Raw genomic sequence first — 26,185 nt, 5'->3', positions numbered from 1 at the left:
TTTAAAGGTGAAACTAGAAGGGAGACAACAACCAGATGAATGATGGAAGAGATCGACAAAGATTCTTTTAACAAAAACAAAGGAGCTACCACATAGGGAGTCTCACGTCAATCCTGAGTGTATTTCTTGAAAAAATGGAAATGCCAAGAAAGAAAACAAAGAAGGGAAGAGAAGACAGTGTAGACCAAGTATATACAGAGAAGATCTATACAACAACATTTTTAGGACCCTGAAAGATGGATTTTCATGGTATTTAAAGGAGAGGAAGATCAAAGGCAAGCCAAAAATCTCAGACCTTACTGTTTATTATTAAAAGAAGAGAACCAAGATAATATCAATTACTGATCCACATATTTACCCTCTCTTCTATGTAAAATTTTTATGGCAATCTCTGCACACACTGAGAAGGGAATAGGCAGGCTTTCACAAGTAGTATTTCACAGTAGCCCACATCCTTGCCATTACACAAATGTAATTTATCAAATGAGATAAGACATGTAAAGTACTTTGCAAAATATAAATGTTAGCCATGATGATAATCGAAAGATATAGAGAACACAAGTACTAATGTGTTTACTGACTATACAGAAATTTTATTCTCCAGTAGAATATAAATAGGAAGTTTAAAAAAAAAAGAAAGTCAAGCTATCAACAATCACTAATAAGAAGAAAGGCACAAATTATACAACTCATAGATCAGCAAAGATGAAGAAAGGAAAATGGCAATTGTTGGGAAGGAGAAAAGAAACATTCATGTACTGATGGGCAGAGCCGTGAATTGGTACTATGATTTTAGAAAGCAATTTGGAATTATGCCTAGAAAGTCCCTGAGCTGTACATACCATCTGACATATTGATACCACTACTAGGCCAGAAGGAAAGACCCCATATGCACAGAAATAATTACAGCAGCACTTTTGTATTTGCAAAAAACTGAAGAGGTATCACCCCACACTCATCAGATTGGCTAAGATGAAAGAAAAGGAAAATGACAAAATGCTGGAGGGGATGTGGGAAAATAGATATAGGTAGACTGACACACTGTTGAAATTGTGAACTTGTCTAATCATTCTGGAGAACAGTTTGGAACTATGTCCAAAGGGCTATAAAACTCTACATCCTTTGATCCAGCAATACCACCACTAAGTCTCTACCACAAAGAGAGCAAAGGAAAAAGGAAAAGAATTCGTAGGTACCAAAATATTTATAGAAGCTCTTTTTTGTAGAGGCTAAGAATGTAAATTGAGGGGATGGCCACCAATTTTTAAAATGGCTGAACAAATTATATTATATGATTGTGATGGAATACTACTGTGCTGTAGGAAATGATGAAAGGGATTGTTTCAGAAAAATCTGGGAAGACTTGGTAGGAAATGATGCAAAGCAAAGCAAGGAGAAGTGAGAACAGTAACAATATCATAGTGATGATTGACTATGAAAGACTTAGTAACTCTGATAATTCCAAAGGGCTCATGATGTAAAATGCCATCCATCTCCAGATAGAGAAATGATGGACTCTAAGTACCCACTAAAGCATTTTCCCCCCTTTATTTTTCTTGCTCCCTTCTCCCACAATATGACTAATGTGGAAATGTTTTATGTGAATTCATATGTATAATGGGCATCATATTTCTTGCCTTCTCGATGGGGAAGGGAAGTGGTGGTGGGAGGGAGAGAATTTGGAACTAAAAATAAAAATAAGTTTTAAAAAGGAAATTAAGGATTCTGAAACAAATAAACAAACAAACCAAAGAATCTGAAATAAATATCTATCAACTGGGGAATGGCTGAACAAATTATGAAATATGAATGCAATGAAATATTAATTACTACACCATAAAAAAATGACCAATATGTCAGATTCAGTAAAAACTGGGGGAAAATTCATGAACTGATTCAGAGGGAAATGAGCAGAAGCATGAGAATTATTTATTTATCTATTTATTTATCTATTTATTTATCTATTTATCTATCTATCTATCTATCTATCTATCTATCTATCTATCTATCTATCTATCTATCTATCTATCTATTTTAGTGAGGCAATTGGGGTTAAGTGACTTGCCCAGGGTCACACAGATAGTAAGTGTTAAGTGTCTGAGGCCGAATTTGAACTCAGGTACTCCTGACTCCAGGGCCAGTGCTCTATCCACTGCGCCACCTAGCTGCCCCGAGAATAATTTACATGATGAGCACAATAACGTAAAGGAAAACATCTTTGAAAGGCTTCAGAATTCTGGTCAATGCAATGACTAGTTATGACTTAAGAAGACTGATACTAAAGCAGATTTCCCAACTTTTGGCAAAGAGGTTATGGACTAGAGGTACAGAATGAGACATGGCCAATGTAATGATTTGTTTTGCTAAACTCCTGCCATAATGAGTCTAAAAAGACAGAGAAAGCTATCTACACTAGGTGCTTCTACTCCCTCTCTCATAACTCACTTTTTTTTGGGGGGTGGGGGCAATGAGGGTTAAGTGACTTGCCCAGGGTCACACAGCTAGTGTCAAGTATCTGAGGCCGGATTTGAACTCAGGTCCTCCTGAATCCAGGGCCAGTGCTTTATCCACTGCACCACCTAGCTGTCCCTCATAACTCACTTCTAAACCCTGTTGCAATTTGCCTTCTGATCTCATCATTCTACTGAAATTGCTCCTTTCAAAGTTACCAATGATCTCTTAATTGCCAACTATCATGCCCTTCTTTCAATATTTATTGTTCTTGACCCCTCTAAAACATCTGACGTTATTGATCACATTCTCCTGGATACTTTTTCCTCTTTAGGTTGAATGACTGACTTGGTAACAAAGGGTTCTCATAGGGGGATGCATAGGAGATTGTTGATGGGCAATGATAGTAATAGGAAAAAAAAAACAAAAAAAGAAAAAAGCACATCAGTGAAATATTTAAAAATACACAAAAGAACACGAAGAATTTCAGAAGGGCAAATGAATATATACTTCCTACCCAGAGATTCCATTGCTAGGAATGAAGCCCAAAGGAATGACTGACAAACAAAAGCTTAATAGAAACCAAAATATTTATAGCAACACTTTTTTTTTTATTTAATTTTTTTTTTTTTTTGGTGAGGCAATTGGGGTGAAGTGACTTGCCATGGGTCACACAGCTAGTAAGTGTTAAGTGTCTGAGGCCAGATTTGAACTCAGGTCCTCCTGAATCCAGGGCCAGTGCTCTATCCACCGTGCCACCTAGTTGCCCCTATAGCAGCACTTGTGGTAACAAAAAATTGGAAATAAAATAGGTACCCATCAATTGGAGAATGGCTAAACAAATTGTGGTAAATGAATGTAAAGAAACATTATAGGGAAGCACGGAAAGACTTATATAAACTGATGCAAAGTGAAGTAAACTGACCCAAGAAAACAATATATCCGATAATTATATCAATATAAGTGAAAAAAAGAACTACCACAAAAAAAACCTGAAAATGAATGCTGCAAGACTACGAACAAAAAACATGGCCCCCAGAAAAGAAATAGGAAAAGACACCTCTCCTACTCATTTGGAAAGGTGGAGGATCCACAGGTGAGGAACACTGAACATAATGTAAGATTGTTTTTGATGTATTGAGTGATTCTGCTGGATTTTTTTTTATTCTTATATCCTTTTTCTTTGCCCTTTTTCCAACAAATACATCTAAATTACATCTTTGAAAGAGAGCTATTAGTGTAATAGCTAGGATTTATATAATGCTTTATGGTTTGCGAAGCACTTTATGTATGTTATTTCATTTGATCCTCACAACATCCCTGTGAGGTAGGTACAATTATGCTCATTTTACAGACGAGGAAATTGAGCCTGAAAGAGGTAAAATAATAATAATGGTTATGATTATTAAAGTGAAATAAGATTAAATAACTTGTCCTGGGGACACACAACTAGTAATTGTCTAAGGAAGGATTCGAACTCAGGTTTTCCTGACTCCAAGTCTAGCACTCTATCTGTGCACCTCCTTGCTTCTACCATAAGAGAAATAACACTTTGCTTAATGATATAGGGATTATTAATATTAAGTAAAGCAGGAAACATGGAGATATATGCTTGCCAAGTGCTTGCCACTGTCATGGAAGAGATCCAGCACAGTTGAAGAAAAATAGCGATTGCCTATTCATACTGAAGTTCTCCACATGCTCCTATCTGCAGATTCTACTGTGCTGATCACACCAAGCAATCTGAAGAATGGATAAAAACACTGAAAGATCTCTCAAGATTCACAATTATTCTAAAGTGGTAGGTTCACCCACCACATAGGAAAAACCAAGTAGCTAAAGAATGTTGTTCTATGATATACAGGTAGATGAACAACCTAGAGAGTTTGCCTACCTGTGTGCATGTTTGTGTGTATATATACATATGTAAATACATATACATGTATAAATACACATATATATAATCATAGAGAATATGTATATATGTGTATACATAACTATCTATCTATCTATCAATCATCTATCAGATACTACAAATGGAGTATGAGCTGGGCCCAGAAGTAAAAAGCAAAAAGAGAGCAGATTTCTCTGCCTCTGGGAAATTGCAAAATTCTTCAAATAGCCTCAAGCTTCTTCCTGAAAAGCCCACTTTTTTTTTTAATACTGATAGTCTTACAGTAACATTTTATGGCTGTAAGTCCTGAAACAATTATTTAGTCTCTAAAGAACTGAAGTCAAGGTTCACCCAAAAGGCAACAAGGAGGCACACTGAGGATGTGAATAGGCTGCCAACACTATCAATAAGAAATTACGGTGGAGAAACAGTATATAAAGAATGTACCAAAGAAATGTACCATCAAAAAAGATCATGTGGTAAAAGCAAGAGATAGTCAACAGAGAGCCTGCATGCTCCACTGACATATGGAGTACTGCTCCAAGATTGGAGAGAGCTTAAGGCCCCAAATTCTTGAATAGACGACCCTCTGGGGTCAATTTATGGGAGGACATGGATCAGAGCTGCTAAGGATGAGTAGTCACGGATAGTTTTCAATCTGTATCATTGGAGGGAGTACTAATATCAGTCAGATCACAGATCCACTGGAGTGGAATATTGACAAATTAAAGCATGTCCAAAGGAGGGTTATTGAACTGGAAGCTGTGCCCATACAAGAATCAACGGAAGTAATTGGAGCTATTTAGCATAGTTTAAAATAGGCTTATTCTGGGGCAGCTAGGTGGTGCAGTGGATAGAGAACTGTCCCTGGAGTCAGGAGGACCTGGGTTCAAATTCAGCTTCAAACACTTGACACTTACTAACTGTGTGACCCTGGGTAAGTCACTTAACCCCAACTGCCTCACTTAAAAAAAAAAATAGGCTTATTCTTGAGATTGAAGGTTGGTACAGGAGAGCTATATATGATCACTGTGTTCAAGTACTCAAAGGGCTATCATGTCAGAGGGAATAAACTTTTTCTGTCTAGACCCAAGGAAGAGAGCTAAAAGTAGTGGGTAGAAGTTACAAAAAGGCAGACTTTGGCTTAACGTAAAGAAAAACTTCCTAACAACTATGAGCTATCCAAGAATGAAATAAATTAGTAGATTCTTTTTCAGTAGAGGTCTTAGAGTAGAGGATGGATGACCATTTGTCAAGAATGTTACAGAAAAGATTCCAATTCAGCTGTGGAGTATAGATGCTGATTGAACCATATTATTTCTTTTGTTTTGGGTGCTGTTGGTTTTTTTTTTTTCTCTCTATTTTGAGGTTTTGCATCACTGCTCTGATTCTTTCTCTTATAATAGGATTAATGTTATTATGTGTATATATATGTGTGTGTGTGTATATATATATGTATAGAGATATATAGATATAACCTATATCAGAGTACCTGCTGTCTAGGGGAGGGGGGAGGGAGGGGTGGGAGGGAGAAAAATCTGAAATTGTAAAGCATGTATAAACAAAAGTTGAGAACTATCTTTACATGTAATGGAAAAAATAAAATACCTCATACATAAAAAAAAAAAAAAAGATTCCAATTCAGGCAGCAAGAGGACTATATGAGCATTAAGGTTAACTCCAGTTCAGACTCAGTGATGAGTGATTCAACATGCCTGATCGTAACTTATCTATTAAAACATAGCAACAGTATTCAGCAAGAGCTATTTCATCCAAACCAGGGGCAAGAACTCCGCAACGTATAGGATTCTCATCCCAACATTTTGCTGCCCAACAGTACTTTGCTAAAGCCATCAGAACCACCATTACGTTAAATGTAGGAGTTGGGGATGAAGACTTCCCACTGACTTTGTCATTTTTTTTTGTCCCAGTTCCACTGAACTAGTTGATCACATACTCTGAACAAGGGTCAACTACTATTGAAAGACAGAAGAAAGTCATTCTAAGCTGTTAAAACCAATGACCGCCCCCCCCCTTAAGAAGCCAACTAGTGCCTGTAATATTTGTTCTGAAGGTATAGCATCTTTTCTGATGTGTCTCAGGGAAAGGGGCTATTAGTTGTGACTGGTAGGAAAAAGAAAGGAAAGCAATTCATGTTACAGAGAGGAGGAATGAATAAGGGTGTTGTGTTTTTAAAATAGTCACATAATGCTACCATTTGGAGAAAGAGTTTCAGTACAATGAATGAACCCTGTTCCTTTGCAACCTAGCATGACACTGTTTTGGGAAAAGAGTCTCAAAGGGCAGCTTGCCAAGCCAATAGATGGGCTGAAATGATGAGCAGTTGTGCCCTCTATTTATTTTATTTGGAAAAAGACATGGAGAAGGAGAAGTTTCCTTTCCTGCCTACTGTTTGCTTTTGTTTGGGGATTAATATGACCTATAATCTAAACTCAGGGCTGCTATTGCAGGACAGTTTCTCTGGAATGCTCATTTGCCATCCCTTAAACTTCAAGTATTTTTATTTCCAATGTATCTGACCTCTAGCACCTGTCCCTTCCTGACTGTTCTCACGGCTACCACTCCGGCTAAGGACCTTGTTACCTCTCCCTTGAACTGTCATATTAATTGGCTTCCCTGTCTTTCTACAAACCATCCTTAACACCACTGTTAAAAGTCATCTTCTCAAAACACAGCTCTGATCATGACACTTCTTTGTTCAAAATATGGTCGCTAGCTTCCTCACTGCTTACAGGAGAAAATTCAGACTCCTCAGCTTGGCATTAAAAGTGTATCACCATCCTTCATTTCAAAATTTAAGTACTCACAATCTGCAAGGCATTACACTAGGTGCTGGCAAAAATGTAAATTAAACAAAGGATAGTTCTTCTTGTCCTAAGGAAGTTTATCATTTGGTTTCAACCTATCTTTCCAAATATATCTTAGAATATTTTCCTACTGTAGTCTATCATCCAGCCCAACTGATCTACTTATCATCCTGCAACATGTCCCATTTCCTACCTCTTTGCCCTAGCTGTGTGATCCTGGCAAATCACTTAACAGCTGTCTGCCTCAATTTCCTGATCTGTAAAATGGGGATAAAAATAGCACCTATCTCTCAGGCTTGTAGTGAGAATCAAAGGAGATAACATGTGTAAAAGTGCTTTGAAACCTTAAAGTGTTCTCTAAAAGTCATCTCTTATTATGGGTAATGACAGAGTCTTACTCCTTTTCATATATTCTTAGCACCCTCCCCAGAGGCAGCATTTAAGAAGACTATGAAATAAATCTGTTTTAAAATCTTAATTTTTCTTCTTCAGTTTTTCATGGAGTAATCTGGGCTCTAAAACAAAACAAACCTTTACCACTTGAACAGAAATATCTCTATGAATTAATCTTTGGCTTTAAACGATATAACCCACTTTTTATTCTTCATCCTATTCTCACCAGAAAACTTCTTATTAGGGAGTCAGTCACAAGCTCTCTCCTAGCTCAAAGGACTATGTCTTAATGTGGAATTTTTCAAAAATAAGATCTGCTATGTGTAGTCATGAATATTCAAAGAATGTCAGAGCTGGAAAGATCCCTGGAACATGAAATGCTAGAACTGGAAAAGAAGTTAAAGTTTCAGCACCTTGGTTTTAGAAATGAGGAAAATAAGGTACCAAGGAGGAAAATAACTTGCTCCAGATCACACACTGTTAGCAGCAGCAACACAAGTAGAACCCAGGGCTCCTGACTTTCAGGCCAGTTCTCTCTTTGAAAGCTCTGCCAAGCCACCAAAAATATTCTCTTGTTTTTCTAAACAAACCACAAGTTTTGTATAGGTTTTTCTGGGGGTCAAGGCAAGAATCACTTTAAAAAACTGAAGCAGGGACTTTAGAATACCTTTTTTGTACTTGATTTCTAAGCAAAGTTTCTTTTACTTTTCCCAATGTCTGTAAAATATCAACATTCATATTTCACGGAGTCACTATAACTGTGGGAATGTCTGAGCTGAATCTAGGCATTACTCTCAGAAAGTACAGGGGAGAATACTTTTATTAAAAAAAAAAAAATAGTAAGGGGCAGCTAGGTGGTGCAATGGATAAAGCACCGGCCTTGGATTCTGGAGGAACCGAGTTCAAATCCAGCCTCAGACACTTGCTAGCTGTGTGACCCTGGGCAAGTCACTTAACCCCCACTGCCCTGCCCCCCCCCAAAATGTAATTGGGAAATCTTTAAGAAAATAATTAAAAATACACCATAACATAGATAATGTTAATTTCTTGTTTTCTAAGTCAATCTGGACCATGGGGATACATTTCTAAATTAATGATCTCTAAGATTCTTTCCAGCTCAATATTCTATGACTGTATACTTCTTCGGGATCCTAATGTACTTATTAGCAGGCATTCATTCAAGAAATATTCAGTGATTCATATTAAATAATGTAGGCAAGGGGCAGCTAGGTGGCACAGTGGATAGAGCACTGGCCCTGGAGTCAGGAGGATCTGAGTTCAAATCCAGCCTCAGACACTTGACATTTACTAGCTGTGTGACCTTGGGCAAGTCACTTAACCCCAACTGCCTCACCAAAAAACAAAAAAATAATGTAGGCATATATGAGGTAGCAGTACAGATTTGCTGCATCTAAGAGATCTCAGAAGAATCTTCTCCTCTAGATACATATATCTAGCCTCTCCCTTCCCTTCCCACTGATGCCAAGTTAATCTTCTTCATGTTATCCATCTACACAGATGACTCCCAGATCTATATATCCAGCCTTAGGGTCTCTCATAAGCTTTAATTTCACATTTTTCTTCCTTCCTTCCTTCCTTTTTTTTTTTTTTTGGGGTGTGTGTGTGTGAGGCAATTGGGGTTAAGTAACTTGTCCAGTCACACAGCAAGTAAGTCTTAAGTGTCCGAGGTCAAATTTGAACTCAGGTCCTCCTGAATCCAGGGCCGGTGCTCTATTCACTGCGCCACCTAGCTGCCCTTATTGAGCATTTTTAATGGCTATCCCATAAACTTCTCAAATCCAACATGTTCATAAACAAAAAAACATTTTCTACCCAAACCTCTGTATTTCTGGTGAGGGCATTACAATCCTTCTAGTGACCTAGGTTTCACAACCTCAGAGTCATTCTCAACTTCTCACTCGTCTGCAACTCCCCCATATCCAATGAGTTGCTATGTCTTATCAATTCTATCTCCACAACATGTCTAGCATCCATCTCCTTCTCTTCATTCATATGATCACCACTCATCATAGTGTTCCAGGATAGAGTATCGGGTCTTGGGAGTCAGAAGCCCTCAGTTCAAATCCTGCCTTACACACCATCTGTGTGACCCCAGACAAGTCACTTAACCTTCTCTCTCAGCTTCAGCTTCCTTATTTATAAAATGGGGATGATTAATAATAGCACCTACTTCAGAGTTCTTGTGACAGTCAAGTGAGCGATAACATATGTGAAGTTTTTTGCAAACCTTAGAGCTCTCTATATTATCTTACATGAATTAATGCAATAGCCTTCTGAGGGTCTCATCTTGAGCTTCCCACTCACTCTTCAGTACAGCCTTCATGTAGCCACCAGCTTGGTATTCCTTTTCTTTTTTTAATCAATCAATTAATTAATTTTTGTGGAGCAATGAGGGTTAATGACTTGCCCAGGGTCACACAGCTAGTAAGTCAAGTGTCTGAGGCCGGATTTGAACTCAGGTCCTCCTGAATCCAGGGCCAGTGCTTTATCCACTGCGCCACCTAACTGCCCAAAATTGGTATTCCTAAAGCACAAGTCTGACGAGGTCATTCCCCTCTTCAATAAACTCCAGGGACCCCCTTAATAGGATTAAATATGCACGCTCCTGTTTGGTATTTAAAGGCTTTTACAACCAAAGCCCAGTCTTCCTTTCCAATCTTATTATAGTCATTTCCCTCCAGATATTCTTTGATCTAGTCAAACTGACCTTGCTACTGTTCCTAAGTCTATTTTCTGTCTTTGTGCCTGTACACAGGTCATTCCCTCCATGCCTGGAATGTACTTCCTTCCTACTTTCACGTCTCAGTAATGCTTGTTTCCTTCAATGGTCGCTCAAATCCCAATTCCTGTATGGAGTCTTTGCTGACCCCTCACCACTGTTACTACCTTCCTCTTCCCTCAGCAAATTTGCTGTTTTTTTGTATGCTTTGTATTTAATTTTATGTGTTGATGCTGTCTCTCCAGACAGAATGGAAGCTCTCTGAAGGCAGGCACTGTTTCATTTTTTAATTTGTTTTTAGGGCACAGGGCCTGATATAAAGTAGGTGCTTAATAAATACTGGTTGAATGATTGACCATGCATGGATCTGTTCTTTCATTTAATCAATCAACATTTATTAAGCATCTGCAATATACAAGGAACTGATTTGGTTCTGGTGGAAGACTATGAAGTTTAGATAAAATAGTTATTAATTAAATAAGATACAGAACCTACCTATAGTCATCCCTATTCTGAAAACCCTTTTACTGCTCCCCATTATATAAGCCAATAAAGTCCCAACTCCTTGGTCTGGCTTTCCAGGCCCTATAATCCTGGGCCTCCTTGTCATTATCATTGCATCTCAAATTACTTTCCTCAATATGTATTGTGAGCCAGTAAAATCATACTTGTCATTCTTTGTACGGTCTGCTTTCATGTCTTTGTTCACATCTCCATTCCTTATGCCTAGAATAATTCACTAACCCTTCATCTCCCCAACTTTTAAAATATTGCCCCTCCCCCACCCAAAAACTGGCCTTTTTTGTTGTTGTTCCAAAGTTCAGACTGCTGGGTGACAGCTTAGGTTAGCGATTGTCAAGATGTGGTCTGGGACCCCCTTTCAATGAGTCCATGAAGTCAAAACTATTTTCATAATAATACTAAGATGTCATTTGCCTATTACAATACTCCTCCTTTTTCCAACATAACTGTGTGAGTTCAGATTTTCATCATATACTTCAACCAGAACTACATACTGAAACAAGATTAAATGCAGAAGTAGATATGAGGATCCAGCTGTCTTCTATTATACCAGATATTTTAAAAATTTGGAAAAATATGTAAAACAATGTCACTCTTCTTGCTAATTGTTTTTGAAAATAGTTTTTTGGATGTGTTTTTTGTGTTAACATGTAATGGGGGGAGGCTAGGTGGTTCAGTGGATAAAGCACCAGCCCTGGATTCAGGAGTACCTGAGTTCAAATCCGGCCTCAGACATTTGACACTTACTAGCTGTGTGACCCTGGGCAAGTCACTTAACCCCCATTGCCCCACAAAAACAAAAACAAAACAAAACAACATGTAATGGGTTTATTATTATTTTAAAATGAATATTTTAATATTTTATCAGTTTTAATTTTTAATATGGTAAATATTGATAGCTCTAACACATATAAACAAAAGGTCTTTGTGATCCTCAATAAATGTTTAAGAGTTTAAAGAGGTTCTGGGACCAAAAAGTTTGACAACTGTTGGTTTAGGCAGTACTCTGTAGTAGAAAGAGCACTAGACTAGGAATCAGGAAACATGATGTCCAGAGTTCCAGTCTCAGCTACCGAATTAACCAGCTGACTAAGGCAAATCATTTAACCTTTAGTTTCTAGTTCTGGTTTCCATTTTGCAAAAGTAGATGAGATGACCTCTGAATTTCTTTTCAGTTCCACTAAGCTGTGAATCCATAAAATCTAATTTGAATCCCAGTTACCAGATAATCAGAAATGATCTTTCACTTTACTTTTTTTAGACTTGTTTTCCCTTTGTAAAATGAGGAGGTTGGATTAGATGACCTCCAAAAGCCCCTTTCAGTTCTAATAATCTGAGAATCCATGAAGCCCAGTTTGAATGCCAATTCCCAATTCCCAGATGGTAAGAAATGACCTTTCCTTCTTGGGATTTCACAAAGTATTTTAATCTATTTTTTTTTTTTTAGTGAGGCAATTGGGGTTAAGTGACTTGCCTAGAGTCACACAATTAGTAAGTGTAAAGTGTCTGAGGCCAAATTTTAACTCGGGTCCTCCTGAATCCAGGGCCCGTACTCTATACACTGTGCCACCTAGCTGCCCCTTAAGAGCCATTACTCCTTTTTTTTTTTGGGGGGGGGGCCAGGGCAATGAGGGTTAAGTGACTTGCCCAGGGTCGCACAGCTAGTAAGTGTCAAGTGTCTGAGGCTGGATTTGAACTCAGGTCCTCCTGAATCCAGGGCCAGTGTTTTATCCACTGCGCCACCTAGCTGCCCCTCTTTCTATATTTTATGACATTGTACAATTACTGCATAATTATCATAGAGTATTACAATGTATATGCATTCTATATTCCCTATATTGTAAGTTTTGAGGACAAAGACCATGCCTTTTTCCCGAGTGCCTAACAAAACGCTGCGTGCCTAAAAGATGCTCAATAAACATTACACACGGAAAGACTTACTTGATCCATTTGTGACAATGTAATCACCATTTTCTTACTGGCAAAAGCAAGTTAAGTCAGAACAATGTACTCATCATGTCTAGTTTATAACCTGTCCTCCTGTTCTATGATGGTGAGAACCTTTGACTTGGAGTCTGAGAAACACAGGCCTGCTTCCTGTCTCTGCTACTTATTACTGGGTTCAGTCCCAGGTAAGGCCCTGCTCCTCTTTGGGCTTTGGCCTCCTCATCTGTGAGATAAAGGGAGTGTAACATCAACATTGAGTGCTGATCTACTGTGATGGACTATATTCTTCTCACCAATGCAATGGCACAGAAGAACTCCAGGGAACTCGTGATGGAAGAGGATCTCCAAATCCAGGAAAAAAAGAAAAGAATTGCGGAGTATAGATGCTGAATGAACCATGCTATTTCTTTTGTTTTTGATGCTGTTTTTTTCTATTTTGAGGTTTTCCATCATTGCTCTGATTTTTTTTCTCTTATAACATGACTAATGCAGAAATAGGATTAATGTTATTATGTGTGTGTGTATATATATATATATATATATATATATATATATATATATATATATATATATAAAAACCTATATCAGATTACCTGTTGTCTAGGGGAGGGAGGGAGAAAAATCTGAAATTGTAAAGCTTGTATAAACAAAGGTTGAGAACTATCTTTACATGTAACGGAAAAAAAATAAAATACTTTATTAATTAAAAAAAAAAAAGATAAAGGGACTGTACTGCATTCTCTTTAAGGTCCAGACAGCCTAGCTCCAAATTCTATGATGCTCATGCTTCTAGGGCGCTCTCTTTTACCCTTCTTTACTATTACGCTACTGCCCTCTCCTGGAAAACATTGCCCCAAGATGATTTTTAGCTCTCCAGTTACCAGTGTCACTGCTAGAAATACAGATTATAGACTCTAGTTCCAGTCATATTGAAATTGTGAAAATTCACAGCCTAATATGTGGCTTGGCGAGGTTTTGTGAATATACTGTCTGACACCAAGAGCCTGTGCTTTTTGGCTCATCCTATAAAGACTGAGAATATCAACAGCTTCCAAAGATAAGATGAGGCCCGACGTCTGGATATAATTAGAAAATCTGAATATACAATGTGGATTTGGTCTCTTCCCTGGAAGATGACCTTGAATTATTTGTGCAACTGTTAAGAGCAAGCAAGCGCCAAAATGTCTACTCTTCTGCAAACTTCACAGAAGGGAGAACATTCAATAATTGCTAGTTCACTAAGAGTTTTATTTTTCAGAAGGGAATAAATGAAAACACCTTTATCATGACCCCTCCCCAACCCCCTCCAAAAAAAAAGAATTCCAAAAAAAGCAATGGATTTTGCAGGCATAAGATAAAGGTTTTAAACTTCACAAAGGAATGCTCCTTTGTGTCCCAAATCTGCTCTCTTCTATTAGAGAATGCTTAATAGATTCTCCTCATCTAGCATTTCCCACTCCCAACCCACTTAGAGATCCATTACCTTGCTGCCAAGGAATTTCTCCAAATATATGACATAATGCTAACACATTAACAAAATAGTTATACTGACTTTATTTTGGTTAACAGTGATAGGCCATAATGTAGTAGAAAGAGTATCAGATTTGGAATCAAGAGACTTGGGTTTGAGTCTAGTTTATGCAAGTATCTTTAACTTTCCTGGCCCTGGTTTCTTTCTCTGTAAAAAAGGAGAGTTGAAGTAGATGACTTTTTTTTTTTGGGGGGGGGGGGCAATGGGGGTTAAGTGACTTGCCCAGGGTCACACAGCTAGTAAGTGTCAAGTGTGTCTGAGGCCGCATTTGAACTCAGGTCCTCCTGAATCCAGGGCCAGTGCTTTATCCACTGCACCACCTAGCTGCCCCTGAAGTAGATGACTTTTAAGGTTCCTTTCCATCTCTGAAAAATGAAGTGGATGCTCAGATGTACAGACTGTGCTCCTATGATAAATGCTCCTTTTACCAGGGAGAGGAGTAAAAATCTGACTAGCAGGTTCATAGGATTCAGAATCTGCTCTAATTAATAAGCAGTTCCAAATGAAAAAAGTTTCCAAGTCTAAAAATGAATTCTTTTTCATAAATAATTGCATCAAAACCAAGAAAGGACACAATTTCCTAGTCTATTCTAGCTTCTATCTTTCCACTGCCCTGCTGAATTTCATAAAAAGATATGTCAGTTTAAGTTTTATATATGTCTGTACCATCACTTGAATCTCTTATAAGGACAGAGACATCATGGTGTAGCAAGTACACAATATGTTGTTGTTGTTGTTTTTTGTGGGGCAATGGGGGTTAAGTGACTTGCCCAGGGTCACACAGCTAGTAAGTGTCAAGTGTCTGAGGCCGGATTTGAACTCAGGTCCTCCTGAATCCAGGGCTGGTGCTTTATCCACTGCACCACCTAGCTTCCCCAAGTGCACAATATGTTGATAATTGCATAAACCTTAAAACCATGTCATGAAAATCCTTTTAAGGAACTGGGGATGATAAGAATAATAACAACATTTACCCAGTACTTTACCTTAGGGTACTTTCCTCATGAGACTCTGTGAGTAGTATAAGTATTTTCAGATGAGGAAACCGAGGTTCACCATTAATATGTCAGAGCCATAACTCAAAACCAGGCTTTCTGACTCTCACAGTCCAATACTCTTCCCTCTATATCATACTACTGTTCTATTTAGTTTGGGCAAAAGATGACTCAAAAGGAGATTGGGGGGGGGGGCAGCTAGGTGGTACAGTGAATAAACCACTGACCCTGGATTCAGGAGAACCTGAGTTCAAATCTGACCTCAGACACTTGACACTTACTAGCTGTGTGACCCTGGGCAAGTCACTTAACCCTCACTGCCCCGCAAAAACAAAAAACAAAAAAACCCCAAACAATAAACATTTGAGGCAGCTAGGTGGTATAGTACATAAAGCACCAGCCCTAGATTCAGGAGGACCTGAGTTCAAATCAGATCTCAGACACTTGACACTTACTAGCTGTGTGACCCTGGGCAAGTCACTCAACTCTCATTCCCCCCCCCACCCAAAAGAGATATACATACATGATAGCAGTCTTGAAAAAAAAAATCCCATTTATGCTGAGTTTACAGCTTACCAAAGATTTCCTCATAGCATCTCTGAGGAGCAGCATGTAGTAGTGAAAAAAAGACCTAGATTGGGAAATCAGAGGATCATAACGTTTCTGGGCCTGAGTTTTCTACATCTGTAAAATGAGGGGGCAGATAAGATGATTTCTAATATTTCTCAGTTGTAAATATTCAATCCTATAAATATATAATTCTTGAAGGACAAGCATGTAGAAGATGGATTGGATTTACTCTGTTTGGTCCAAGGAGTCATGGATAGAAGGTAAAGGGAGGCGAATTTTAGCTCAATCTAAAGAAGAATTCCCTAATGGGAGCCCAGTAATGGGATCAGCTGTGTCCTTAAGAACTAAGTTTCTCATCAGTTGAAGTGTTAGAGCAGAGGCTGGATTTGCTAGAATTAGTGTAAAGGGAATTCATGCTTAAGGTAGAGGTTGGACAAGATGACCTCTGACATTCCTTCCAATTCTAAGATTTCATGAGAATCAAAGAAATTAGAAATAGCACAGTAATGGTATTGTGGTGAAGGAAGTGTTAAAATACCAGTAGTACTTTATGTCCTAATTACTTGCAAATGCTATAACCTCTTTGTGAGCTGGAAAGAATATGATAACACAAGGGAAGTAGTGTTACAACAACTCTCTTCAAACAACTGCAGTTAGAAAAAAAAAATGGGCTGATGGTCAAGAATCCCTGTACTATGCAGCAAAGAAATCAGTATCTGATGAACAGTGTTGAAATAAAGAAATTTCAACAGGATCTGTGCCTTTGGTTTCAATACAATGAAACTACTCATCAAGAATAGCTGTCTTTTATCAGTACTTTCAGTGAAACAGCACACATACCTAACTTTTTTCATCTTATTAAGACTGACTCACCTAAAACATGCCTCTGAGTTGTCCTGTGTTATGTTCCAAATTACCTTTTTTAAAGAGATTAATGTAGCAACAGTTCTAAAGGGAAAAAAAAATTAGAATACCAAAAACAAACAAACAAACAAACAAAAAACTACAATTAATGCCCTTAGGGAACGTCCAGTCTAGTGGAGGAGACATATCCTTTGAATCTTTGAAAGATATGATTTCACCGGTGTGGGTACTCATTCCATCAAAATATACTGAAATCCTTTCACATTTCTTAAGTTGCCATGGCTAAAAAGTGAATCGGGCAGCTGGATGTGGAGTCAGGAAAACCTGAGTTTAAATCCTGTCTTGGAAAATATCAGTTGCACAATCTCTCTGAGCCTCAGTTCCCTCATTTGTAAAAGGAAGAGGCTGCACTCAATGGCCTCTAAAGTCCCTTCTAGCTCTAAATCCATGATCCTGTCATGATAAGCACATTTTGTTAATCTGGTCCTTGAATGGCAGAACTCAGGGTCATTTCTACATCAAGAAAATGCAATGGAAAAAGACTACTGAAGTAAGCACATAACCTTTAAGTGACAGGAGATCAGAGGCACAGCAGTATATTAGCAAGTAACAAGTGTCAGCATGTGGAGAGAATGACTATGTGTGAGTCTGAAATCCAGTACCATGTCTTATTTGTACTAAATGACACTATCAATGAATCAGTAAACGAATGGTTTGGTTGTTTGGGGGTGGGGGGGAAGAGGAAAGGAGGGAGAGGGAAGAAGAGTCAGAGAGTGACAGCAAGTTTAATAACTCATTTGCTTTATCTCACTAAAACTAATTTTAAAAGCCCAGGTCAGATTTAACCTTTCCAAATTGGCATATCAAGGTTACAACAACTCTATAATCTGTCTGGAGAGCTAGAAGCAGGGGAAATGTGATGTTGGGGCAGCATGCAAACCAGGACTTGGACAAAAAGGAACAGTCAATCTCTCTGTAGAAAGCAGCTCTTAACTGAGGTAGGGAAGCCAGTGTAGTGGTAGCAATCTGTGTTTGCCAATTTTAGCTGGCAGGTCATAGGCTGCCAACCCAGTACCTATGACTAGTCTAGGTGAAGCAAAGACAAGTTGTTAAAATGACACAAGATAGAAGAGTTGAAGGATTCCCAGCTGTTCTTGGCTTTATTTCTGTCTATGACCTTGGACAAATCAGATACTGTTTCTTTTGTGAGATTAAATAGAAAACACCACAGCAGCTTTGGGAAGATCAATTTTCCTTGGAAGGGGGTCTGAAGATCCTTGGAAGAAAGGCCTTAAAGGAAAAGTATGTCTTCTATACTACTTGCCTAGAGCAAAAAGAAGACTGAACTACTAGTCAGAAGACTGGATTCAAATCCAAACCATCATTTAATTTGCCATTTCCCCGTCTGGACCTCACTTTCCCCAATATGTAAAATGAAGGAGTTGTACTAAATCAGATCTACTATCTCATCCACTTCAGCATGCCATGTGGTAGAGAAAAGTCTTGTAGTGCAAGATCTAGGTCCGAATCTGAGGCTCTGCAGCCTAGGGAAAATCAATGAACCTTTCTGAGCTTCAATTCTTCATCTATAAAATGAGGCTCATACTAACTAACTACTCATAGGGCTGTTATAAGGAAAATGAAACCCTAAAGCTGTGTGTGTATATGTGTGTGTGTGTGTGTGCGCGCGCATTTATTTTGTTTTCATGCTCTAATATCCTACAGCACTTCAGTACCTTCCAGTTGTAGTTATGTTCTAAGATATCTCTTGACCTGCCTTTATATGATTCTCCCAAACAAGTTCCATGGCAGAATTATCATTTTCCTTCAAGTCAATGCATCCAATTCAACAAAAATTTTGTTACCAAATGAATTAAGGCTTGGGGACAATTTGATTAGAATTATTAAACTGCAGATATAGAATAACACTTTAAGAAAACTATAAAAAAAATTTTAAATAAAATTTTTTAAAAAGGAAAACCATAAGCTATATTTATACACTGCTACTAGGAAAGATTTTTGGAAAAGGATATCAAAAGTTTAGGGATCTTTTCCTAGTCTTGAGTTGATTTCCTGATACAAGTTATCTAATTTCCTCCTGGAATATTGTTGTGGCCATAAAATACAGTCGTTGGGTATGTTTTTAAAGACCATGTTCCTACAGTAATACCAAAGTTACATTATTTGTTTAAAATAATATAAATGGTTATTTAAACTCTCAGTTATTACAGAGCTCCCTCTACTGGTCTCAGATGATTATACTCTTTAAAGAAAGCATAATGATCTCAATACTGCCTTAATGCAAGGGTTTTTAATCTGGGGTTCAGGAACTTTAAAAAAAGACTTTAGTAAACAGTTTATCTTGCAAGCCTTTACATTTTTTTATGCACTTAAAAACATTATTCTGAGAAGAGGTTCACAATCTACTTCAAAGAATGCCAAAGAGGCTGACTAGCAAGCAGCAACATATTTGATAAGCAACAGCTCTTTGTTGAAACACTTACACAGCTTGTTTTCTGAGTCAGTTTGTCTATCAATCACTTACTTTTCATAGTCCCTTCCTCCTCCTCTTCTTCACTGTTGATCACCATTGTGCCCAACTGAGACGGCAAAGTATCATCATGTTCTATCATAGTATTGGCTCCATCACTCAGGGTGCTGGCAGCTCGCACTGTACCGGTCTCATCTCCAACAGCACGGACCATCGTACCTGAATCAGTTTCATCCTCCTCCTACGAGAGTGCAATGCCCAGAAAAAAGCTTGTTTATATTACAATTAATCATAACTGAGCTCTTAAGTCTGACTAACCAGGGTAATGCCAAAAGATGACAGCTAAAGGACTGTCTAACACATGGGACTAGAAGCAGAGCCATTTCATCTCATTTAGCTGTGATATCATAAAATGAGTATGGATTGATTGAGAACCAGAAAACTAGGGTTCTAGTACCAACTCAATACATCACCTCTTCTCTCTGGGCCTTAGAATGTTCCCGAAGTAATTATATTCTTCAAGAACCCATGATTTAGTTGGTGTGAGTATTCCCTCCACTTACACAAGCTACACACCTTCTAAGGCTTGGTAGTTGGTCTTAGAAAGTTTCTGTGGCCACAACCCTTAGTATGCCACAGTAAATCTGGTGACAAGTTTCTTGGACCTTAGCTAAGTGGGTCCTTGCATGACAGATACACTGTTATTTCCTAGGCCTATGCCGGAAGTGTTTTCAGCTTGGAAGGACCTGCTGAGGCTTATATATAATGGATGCATAGCCTTCAAGGGCCCAGAGTCACCTCCATACCCTGATAACTTATAAGAAAAGAACTTTGATATATGACACTAAGTTTAGTATGGCGCAGCAAGGTAGCACAGTGGATAGAGCAGTGGTCCTAGACTTAGATAGATTTGAGGCCAGACCTCAGACACTAGCTCTGTGTCCCTGGGCGAGTCACTTAACCTCTGTTTGTCTCAGTTTCCTCATCTGTAAAATGAGGATAATAAATATCAAGTGCTGAGCAGTGCCTGGCATATAGTAAGGGCTGTATAAATATTAGCTACTATATTATCATTATTGTTGTTATTATTATGAAGTAAAAGATACAGAAATACCAAGTAGTTATTTCCTAAATAATAAACAGGGAAAATATAAAACTTATAAAATGTTTTAAATTACCTGGGGGCAGCAGACAAAGTCTTGAAAGGGTACTTTAATAAATGCCACTGTAAAGTAAACAAACCTAGCTAAGTCATGTGACCCATTTGGGCATTAGTTTCTTCTTTTGTAAAATAGCAGAGGGAAATGAGGTTGGGGATGGAGTAAATGATCTCTCAGGTCCCTTTCAGCTCTGAATCCTATAATCCCCACCTGGTTTCAGAGCACAGAATGTTAGTGCTAGAGAAGACCTGAGAGATCAATCACCTCATTTTACAGAGAGGGAAACTGAGGATCAGAGAAGTGAGGTGCCTTGTTCACCTTACTACCTGTGTCACATAGGTAATAAGCAGTAGAGTTAAGATGCCATGGTGGCCCTTAGAGATAAAAAACATATCTTCTGCACTTTAAATCCTCCTTTCACTGGGTCACAACAACCAGATCACAGAGCCAATGGAACACTATCTCAGGAAGTCTCTAAATATATAACTGAATGACAAATTGTTGGGATGTCATAGAAGAGACTCACAATTTAAGTAAGGGATAGACTAGATCATGGCTTCTTAAATTTTCTCCACTCATGATCCCTTTTCGCCTGAGAAATTTTTATACAACTCCAAGTATATAGGTATATAAAACATACATACATAACCTTTTACTATTGCTACATTTTTTGTGGGCCCCCCCCCCATTTAGTTACACACCTCCTTATGGGGTCGAGACCCACAGCTTAAGAAACTTTGGACAAGATGGTCTCTGAGGTCCTTCCCAACTGTCACTCAAGGAAGAGAGCTGGGGGAAGATAAGAGTCCTTGGGCTCCCCAAGGAGAAGAGCACAAAGGGATGCCTCAGGGGGTATGAAGGAGGGCCAAAGAAAACAGGTTTCCAAACTGGTGTTGGCCAGAGAGATCTGATATCATTCAGTCTGCTACGAAGAAGAATATCAGAACATGGAGGGACTCTCAGAACTTAGGACAGCCAAAGCATAGATACAGAGCTAGAGGGAACCTTGGATGTCATCTGGTCTAACCCTCTCATACTACAGATAAGGAGAGTGATTTGTCCAAGGTCACCAAGGAAGTGTTAGAGCCATCACTTCAAAGTACTTGAACCCCGATCCTCTAACTCCAGATATAATGCTCCTTCCACAACACCATGACCAGTAAGGGAAGATGGTGTGGGGTATTCACCAAGGTGGCCAGTTTACCTCCAAAGATAAGTTCTCTTGGCCCCTAGAAGGCCTAGATACTTTCTTGCATAAATCAACACACACATACACATATTTGTCTCCTCCTAATTATAAATACGGTCTGTCAGACAGGGAGGCAGTATGACACAGTGGATAAGAGTGCTGTCCTTGAAGTTAGGATCTGGGTTATTATCCTAAGTTTGACATAAACACCATCTAGTGCCCCAAGTTTTTCTCTAAGAATAAGTTGCAGACAAGTAGCTGATCAGCATCCATAGAGTTTCCACATTGTAAATTCTCCCCCACTGATGAAATCACAGATCTGTACCATTCCCTTTCTCCCATCAAAAAAAGGGGCATAAAAAAAAAGGGGGCATAAAGAATTCTCAATGGCAAATAATTGGAAATTGAGGGGATGCCCATCACTTGGGGAATGGCTAAACAAGTTGTGGTATATGAATGTAATGGAATACTACTGTGCTGTAAGAAATGATAAGCAGATGGATTTCAGAAATACCTGGAAAGACTTACATGAATTGATGCTGAGTGAAATGAGCAAAACCAAGAGAACACTGTACAGTGTCAACAACACTGTGTGATGATCTACTGTGATAGACTTAACTCTTCTCAGCAATGCAATGATCCAAGACAATGCCAAAAGACTTATGGTAGAAAATGATCTCCACATTCAGAAAAAGAACTATGGATTCTGAATGAGGATTGAAACATACTATTTTCACTTTTGTTGTTTATTCTGTTTTTGCAGTTTTTTCCCCTTTTGTTCTGATTCTTCTCTAACAAAGTGACTAATGCTGAAATATGTTTAACATGATTGTAATGTATAACCTATATCAGACTGATTGCTGGGTTTGGTGGGGAGGAGGGAAGGAAGGGAGAATGGAAGAAAAATTTGGAATTTAAAAAAATTGGAAAAAAAATTTTTAAATAAAATTAAAAAAAAAAAAGAATTCTCAATTAGGAGCCAGGAGACCTGACTCAAGTTAGGACTCTGCTACTGACCCTGGAAAAACCACTTCCCTTTTCTGGACTTTAGTTTCTTCCTGTCAAGTAAGTTGGAGAAAATAGATGATTCTCCAAGTGTGTTCCAAGAATCCCTGGGGGTTTCCAAGATCCTATCAAGTAGTTTTAGAGGTCAATACTAAGACTCTATTTGCCTATTAAAATACTCCTCTTTTTCCCAACTAGACATCTGGTAAGGCCAAATTCTCTTCACATACTTCAATCAGAACAAAATAATAAAACAATGAATACAGGAGATGAGAATCCAGCTGTTTTCTATTAAGCCAGACATTAAAGAAATAAGCAAAGATAGAGGAAACAATACACCATTCTTCTTATTTAATTTTTTTTGTTTTGGAAAATTATTTTTCATTCAAAATGTGTTATCTATGTTAACATGTAATATATTTAATTATTATTTTTAAATGAGTAAATATTTTAAAGCCTTACTAGTTTTCATTTCTAATTCAGTAAATACTCATAGCTATAACTCATATAAATAAAAGCAATTTGGGGGTCTTCAATAATTTTTTTTCCCTTTTTTTATTTTTGTGAGGCAATTAGGGTTAAGTGACTTGCCCAGGGTCACACAGCTAGTAAGTGTCAAGTGTCTGAGGCTGGATTTGAACTCAGGTCCTCCTGACTCCTGGGCTGGTGCTCTAGCCACTGCGCCACCTAGCTGCCCCAATAATTTTTAAGATAATAAAAGGGTCTGGAGTCCAAAAAGTTTGAGAGCCACTTAACCAAATGATCTCTAAGCCTGAATCCTCTTCATAATCTAAGGTCCCTTTCTGGCTGTCATGGTGTGACAAGATAGCTAAAGCAGAAGTGCCTCCGGAGACCAAGAGAATAACAAAACCAGTCACAATTTTAGGAGAGAGAGGCCGAGAAGAGAATGAAGCCAAGCTGTGGCCTCAGACCAAGGATAAGCCACCTGCCAAAAGTCCCTCTCCACTTCCAAGACACATCTTAGAAGGCCTAGCAATAGAGCCCAGAGGTTTGAGGCTTTCTGCCACTCACAGAGTTGTCCTCGTCATCCTGATCCAGCTCTCGCTGCTGGGCTTCTTGGCGTTTCAGTTTGACATCCATGGCTTCATTGATCAAGTCCCGTAGTATTGACACTCCTTTTGCACTCTTAACAAATGGATGCTTGAAAAAAAAACACAAGGGCAACACACCCTCAATATCACAATTGCCGAACAGTCCGGGACTGAGATGGGCCAATCTACCTCTGTTCATCAGCTTCTTTGCCAGAATGCCTCCCCCTCCCATCCCTGTCCCTGTCCCAGTCCCCCCACCTCCACATCTGAGCCATCCTTCAAGGCCCAAGTTAAACCTTCTTCAGGATGCCTCTAGTTAACAATGAGCTCTCCCTCCCTGGAACTTCTAGACACTTAGCATCAAAACCAAAGAATTAATGATATACTGCAGCCCTGGGATGGATAAAATGTATACTGCCATTCTGCATGATTATTTAACATTTCTTTGTGTATCTTGGCAAAAGCCTCAGCCTTAGAGTCAGGAGACCAAGATCACAGTTTCAGTTCTGCCACTAACATATCTTGTGTGACTTTGGTTCCAGTTATTTCCTTTCTCTGAGCCTCAGTTTCCTGGGGAGAATAATATCGGTACAATCTCCCTCAGAAGGCTAGTATGAAGACAGCATTTCGTAAATTCAAAAGTCCTCCATAAATCTTATTATTCTTGTCTCCTCAAAGAGATCATCTGCTGGGTGAACGTAATGCTCATGTCTCACGCTACCATGAACCTCCCCCCAAAGCCTAGCAGTTACTAGACATATTGACGCCAGACAGTGAAAAGAGGTTCAACATTGGGCTCATAAAATTAGCAGGTGTGTGATTATGGCAAGTCACTTAAACCTCTGTGAACCTCAGTGTCTTCATCTGGAAAATGGGAATCACAGACCTGTTGTGAGGCAAGTGCTCTGTCAACTATTAAGTACTAAGTAAGTGTGACTCCTTAGTACTAAGAGTTGCAGTGGATGCATCATAAAATATTTCTCAACAAATTAATGGCAATGATATGGAAGAATGATGAACAATCCTTGAAACAAAAGTAGCTGCACCTTACAAAAGAATTGCACAAGAAGGGCAAATGGTAGTAAAGAGAAAATGTCTTATACATATGCCATTACCTTTTTATACCCAATGATCAGCATCCTGGCCTGCACGAAGCAGGCATTTCATAAATATTTGTTTAGTTAAGTTCACTAGGAGTCAGGAGATTTAGGCTCAGGCTCTGCTCCAAGCTGGCCTAGGACCCTTGAGATGTCCCTTCCTCTTTCTGGGTCTGTTTCCCTGTCTAGAAAATGAGGGGCTTGATCTCAATGACTGGCCCTTTCTAGTTCTAACATTCCATGGCTTGTAGCGTTATAAGGATCCACCTTTTTGCAAGTGAAAGTTATTTTACTCAACTTTATAATTAATTACAGAACACTTAGCAAATAAATCATTTTTATGCCAGCTCACTTTCTTTCCAATTTGTATGACATTAGCTAAAGGCAAATAAAATCACTTATGAGTCTACAATTAACTGTCACGTGCTCCATAGGCACAAAATAACCAATGAGGCAGGGTGGTTCTGTGGGAAAAGTTCCAGTTTCAAATCCCAGTTTTGTAATTACCATCTTACTCAGATGGTCATGGGCAAATCCCAACCTCTCTGAGATTCAGCTTCCTCATGTGTAAAATGAGGATAATAATCCACATAATGTGGTAAGGAGAGTACTTGGTGAATAAATTATCATCCTCTTCAAAGATGCTCTAAGCAAGAGCCCTGGAGAGGCAATGGCTTGGCCACAGTCACCTGACTAGTAAGGGTTACTTTAAAAAGTTACACTGAAAAGAAAATTTAAAAATTAAATTAAATTTAAATTTTTTAAAAAAAGTTATATTGGTCACTTTTTCCCTGGTCACTACACCCCAAACTTCTTCAAATATCACTTTAGACTTTACCTAATGTCCTCGGCTTTAAGATGCCTCCACTTGCCCGCCCAAATAAATGATCACATTTATCTCTATCACATGCTCCAGCCTGTCACCAGGGACCCTGGCTAGGTGAGTTCTATACCTGAAGGAGCTGAGTAGCCGTGGCCCGGTGCTCAGGGCTCTTCACGAGACACTGTTTCACAAAATCAGCAAAGCTGTCAGACCAGAGTTCTGGCTTTCGGAAAGTGGGAGGGGGATTTGTAGGAATCATGAAGATGGCCTGAAACAGAAAGTTGTTCAAAGGGGGAAAAGTGATACCTCATTAGAAATCTTACAAGGGAAGCTGATGAAAAATTAAGATCGAAGGCGGAAACCATGTATTCTCTACCTGTGCCTATCCCAGCACCTACCAAGTAGAGCACATTACACATATCAGGCACTTTCACAAGGAATCGTAGTAAACAAGTCAATGAATGAAAAAAGACTTCATTCTTTCCCCTAATGTACCCCACTAGATACTAATAAAAGTCTGAATATTTCAAAGCAGAGAGACTTTGGAGTAATTTTCTGAGTATTCCTTATTCATGTCTTTCTGAAACTTACATTGTCCCATTCAGCATTATTTAGGCCTCATTTCAGGTGCAC

General features: G+C 38.6%; 1 protein-coding gene across 1 annotated transcript in view; it reads right to left on the bottom strand.

Moving 5' to 3' along the window:
* STK4 (serine/threonine kinase 4) overlaps positions 1 to 26,185 on the bottom strand; it is a 128,135-nt gene that overhangs the window by 71,063 nt on the left and 30,887 nt on the right. The window contains exons 7-9 of the mRNA XM_043988218.1: positions 25,683 to 25,820; positions 23,613 to 23,741; positions 19,281 to 19,467 (exon numbers count right to left, since the gene is read on the bottom strand). Of these exons, the coding sequence (XP_043844153.1) occupies positions 19,281 to 19,467; positions 23,613 to 23,741; positions 25,683 to 25,820 (454 nt within the window). The remainder of the gene's footprint in view (positions 1 to 19,280; positions 19,468 to 23,612; positions 23,742 to 25,682; positions 25,821 to 26,185) is intronic.

The sequence above is a fragment of the Dromiciops gliroides genome, chromosome 2, assembly GCF_019393635.1.
Source record: "Dromiciops gliroides isolate mDroGli1 chromosome 2, mDroGli1.pri, whole genome shotgun sequence".
NCBI lineage: Eukaryota > Metazoa > Chordata > Mammalia > Microbiotheria > Microbiotheriidae > Dromiciops > Dromiciops gliroides.
This window is presented reverse-complemented; position numbering and strand designations above follow the sequence as displayed.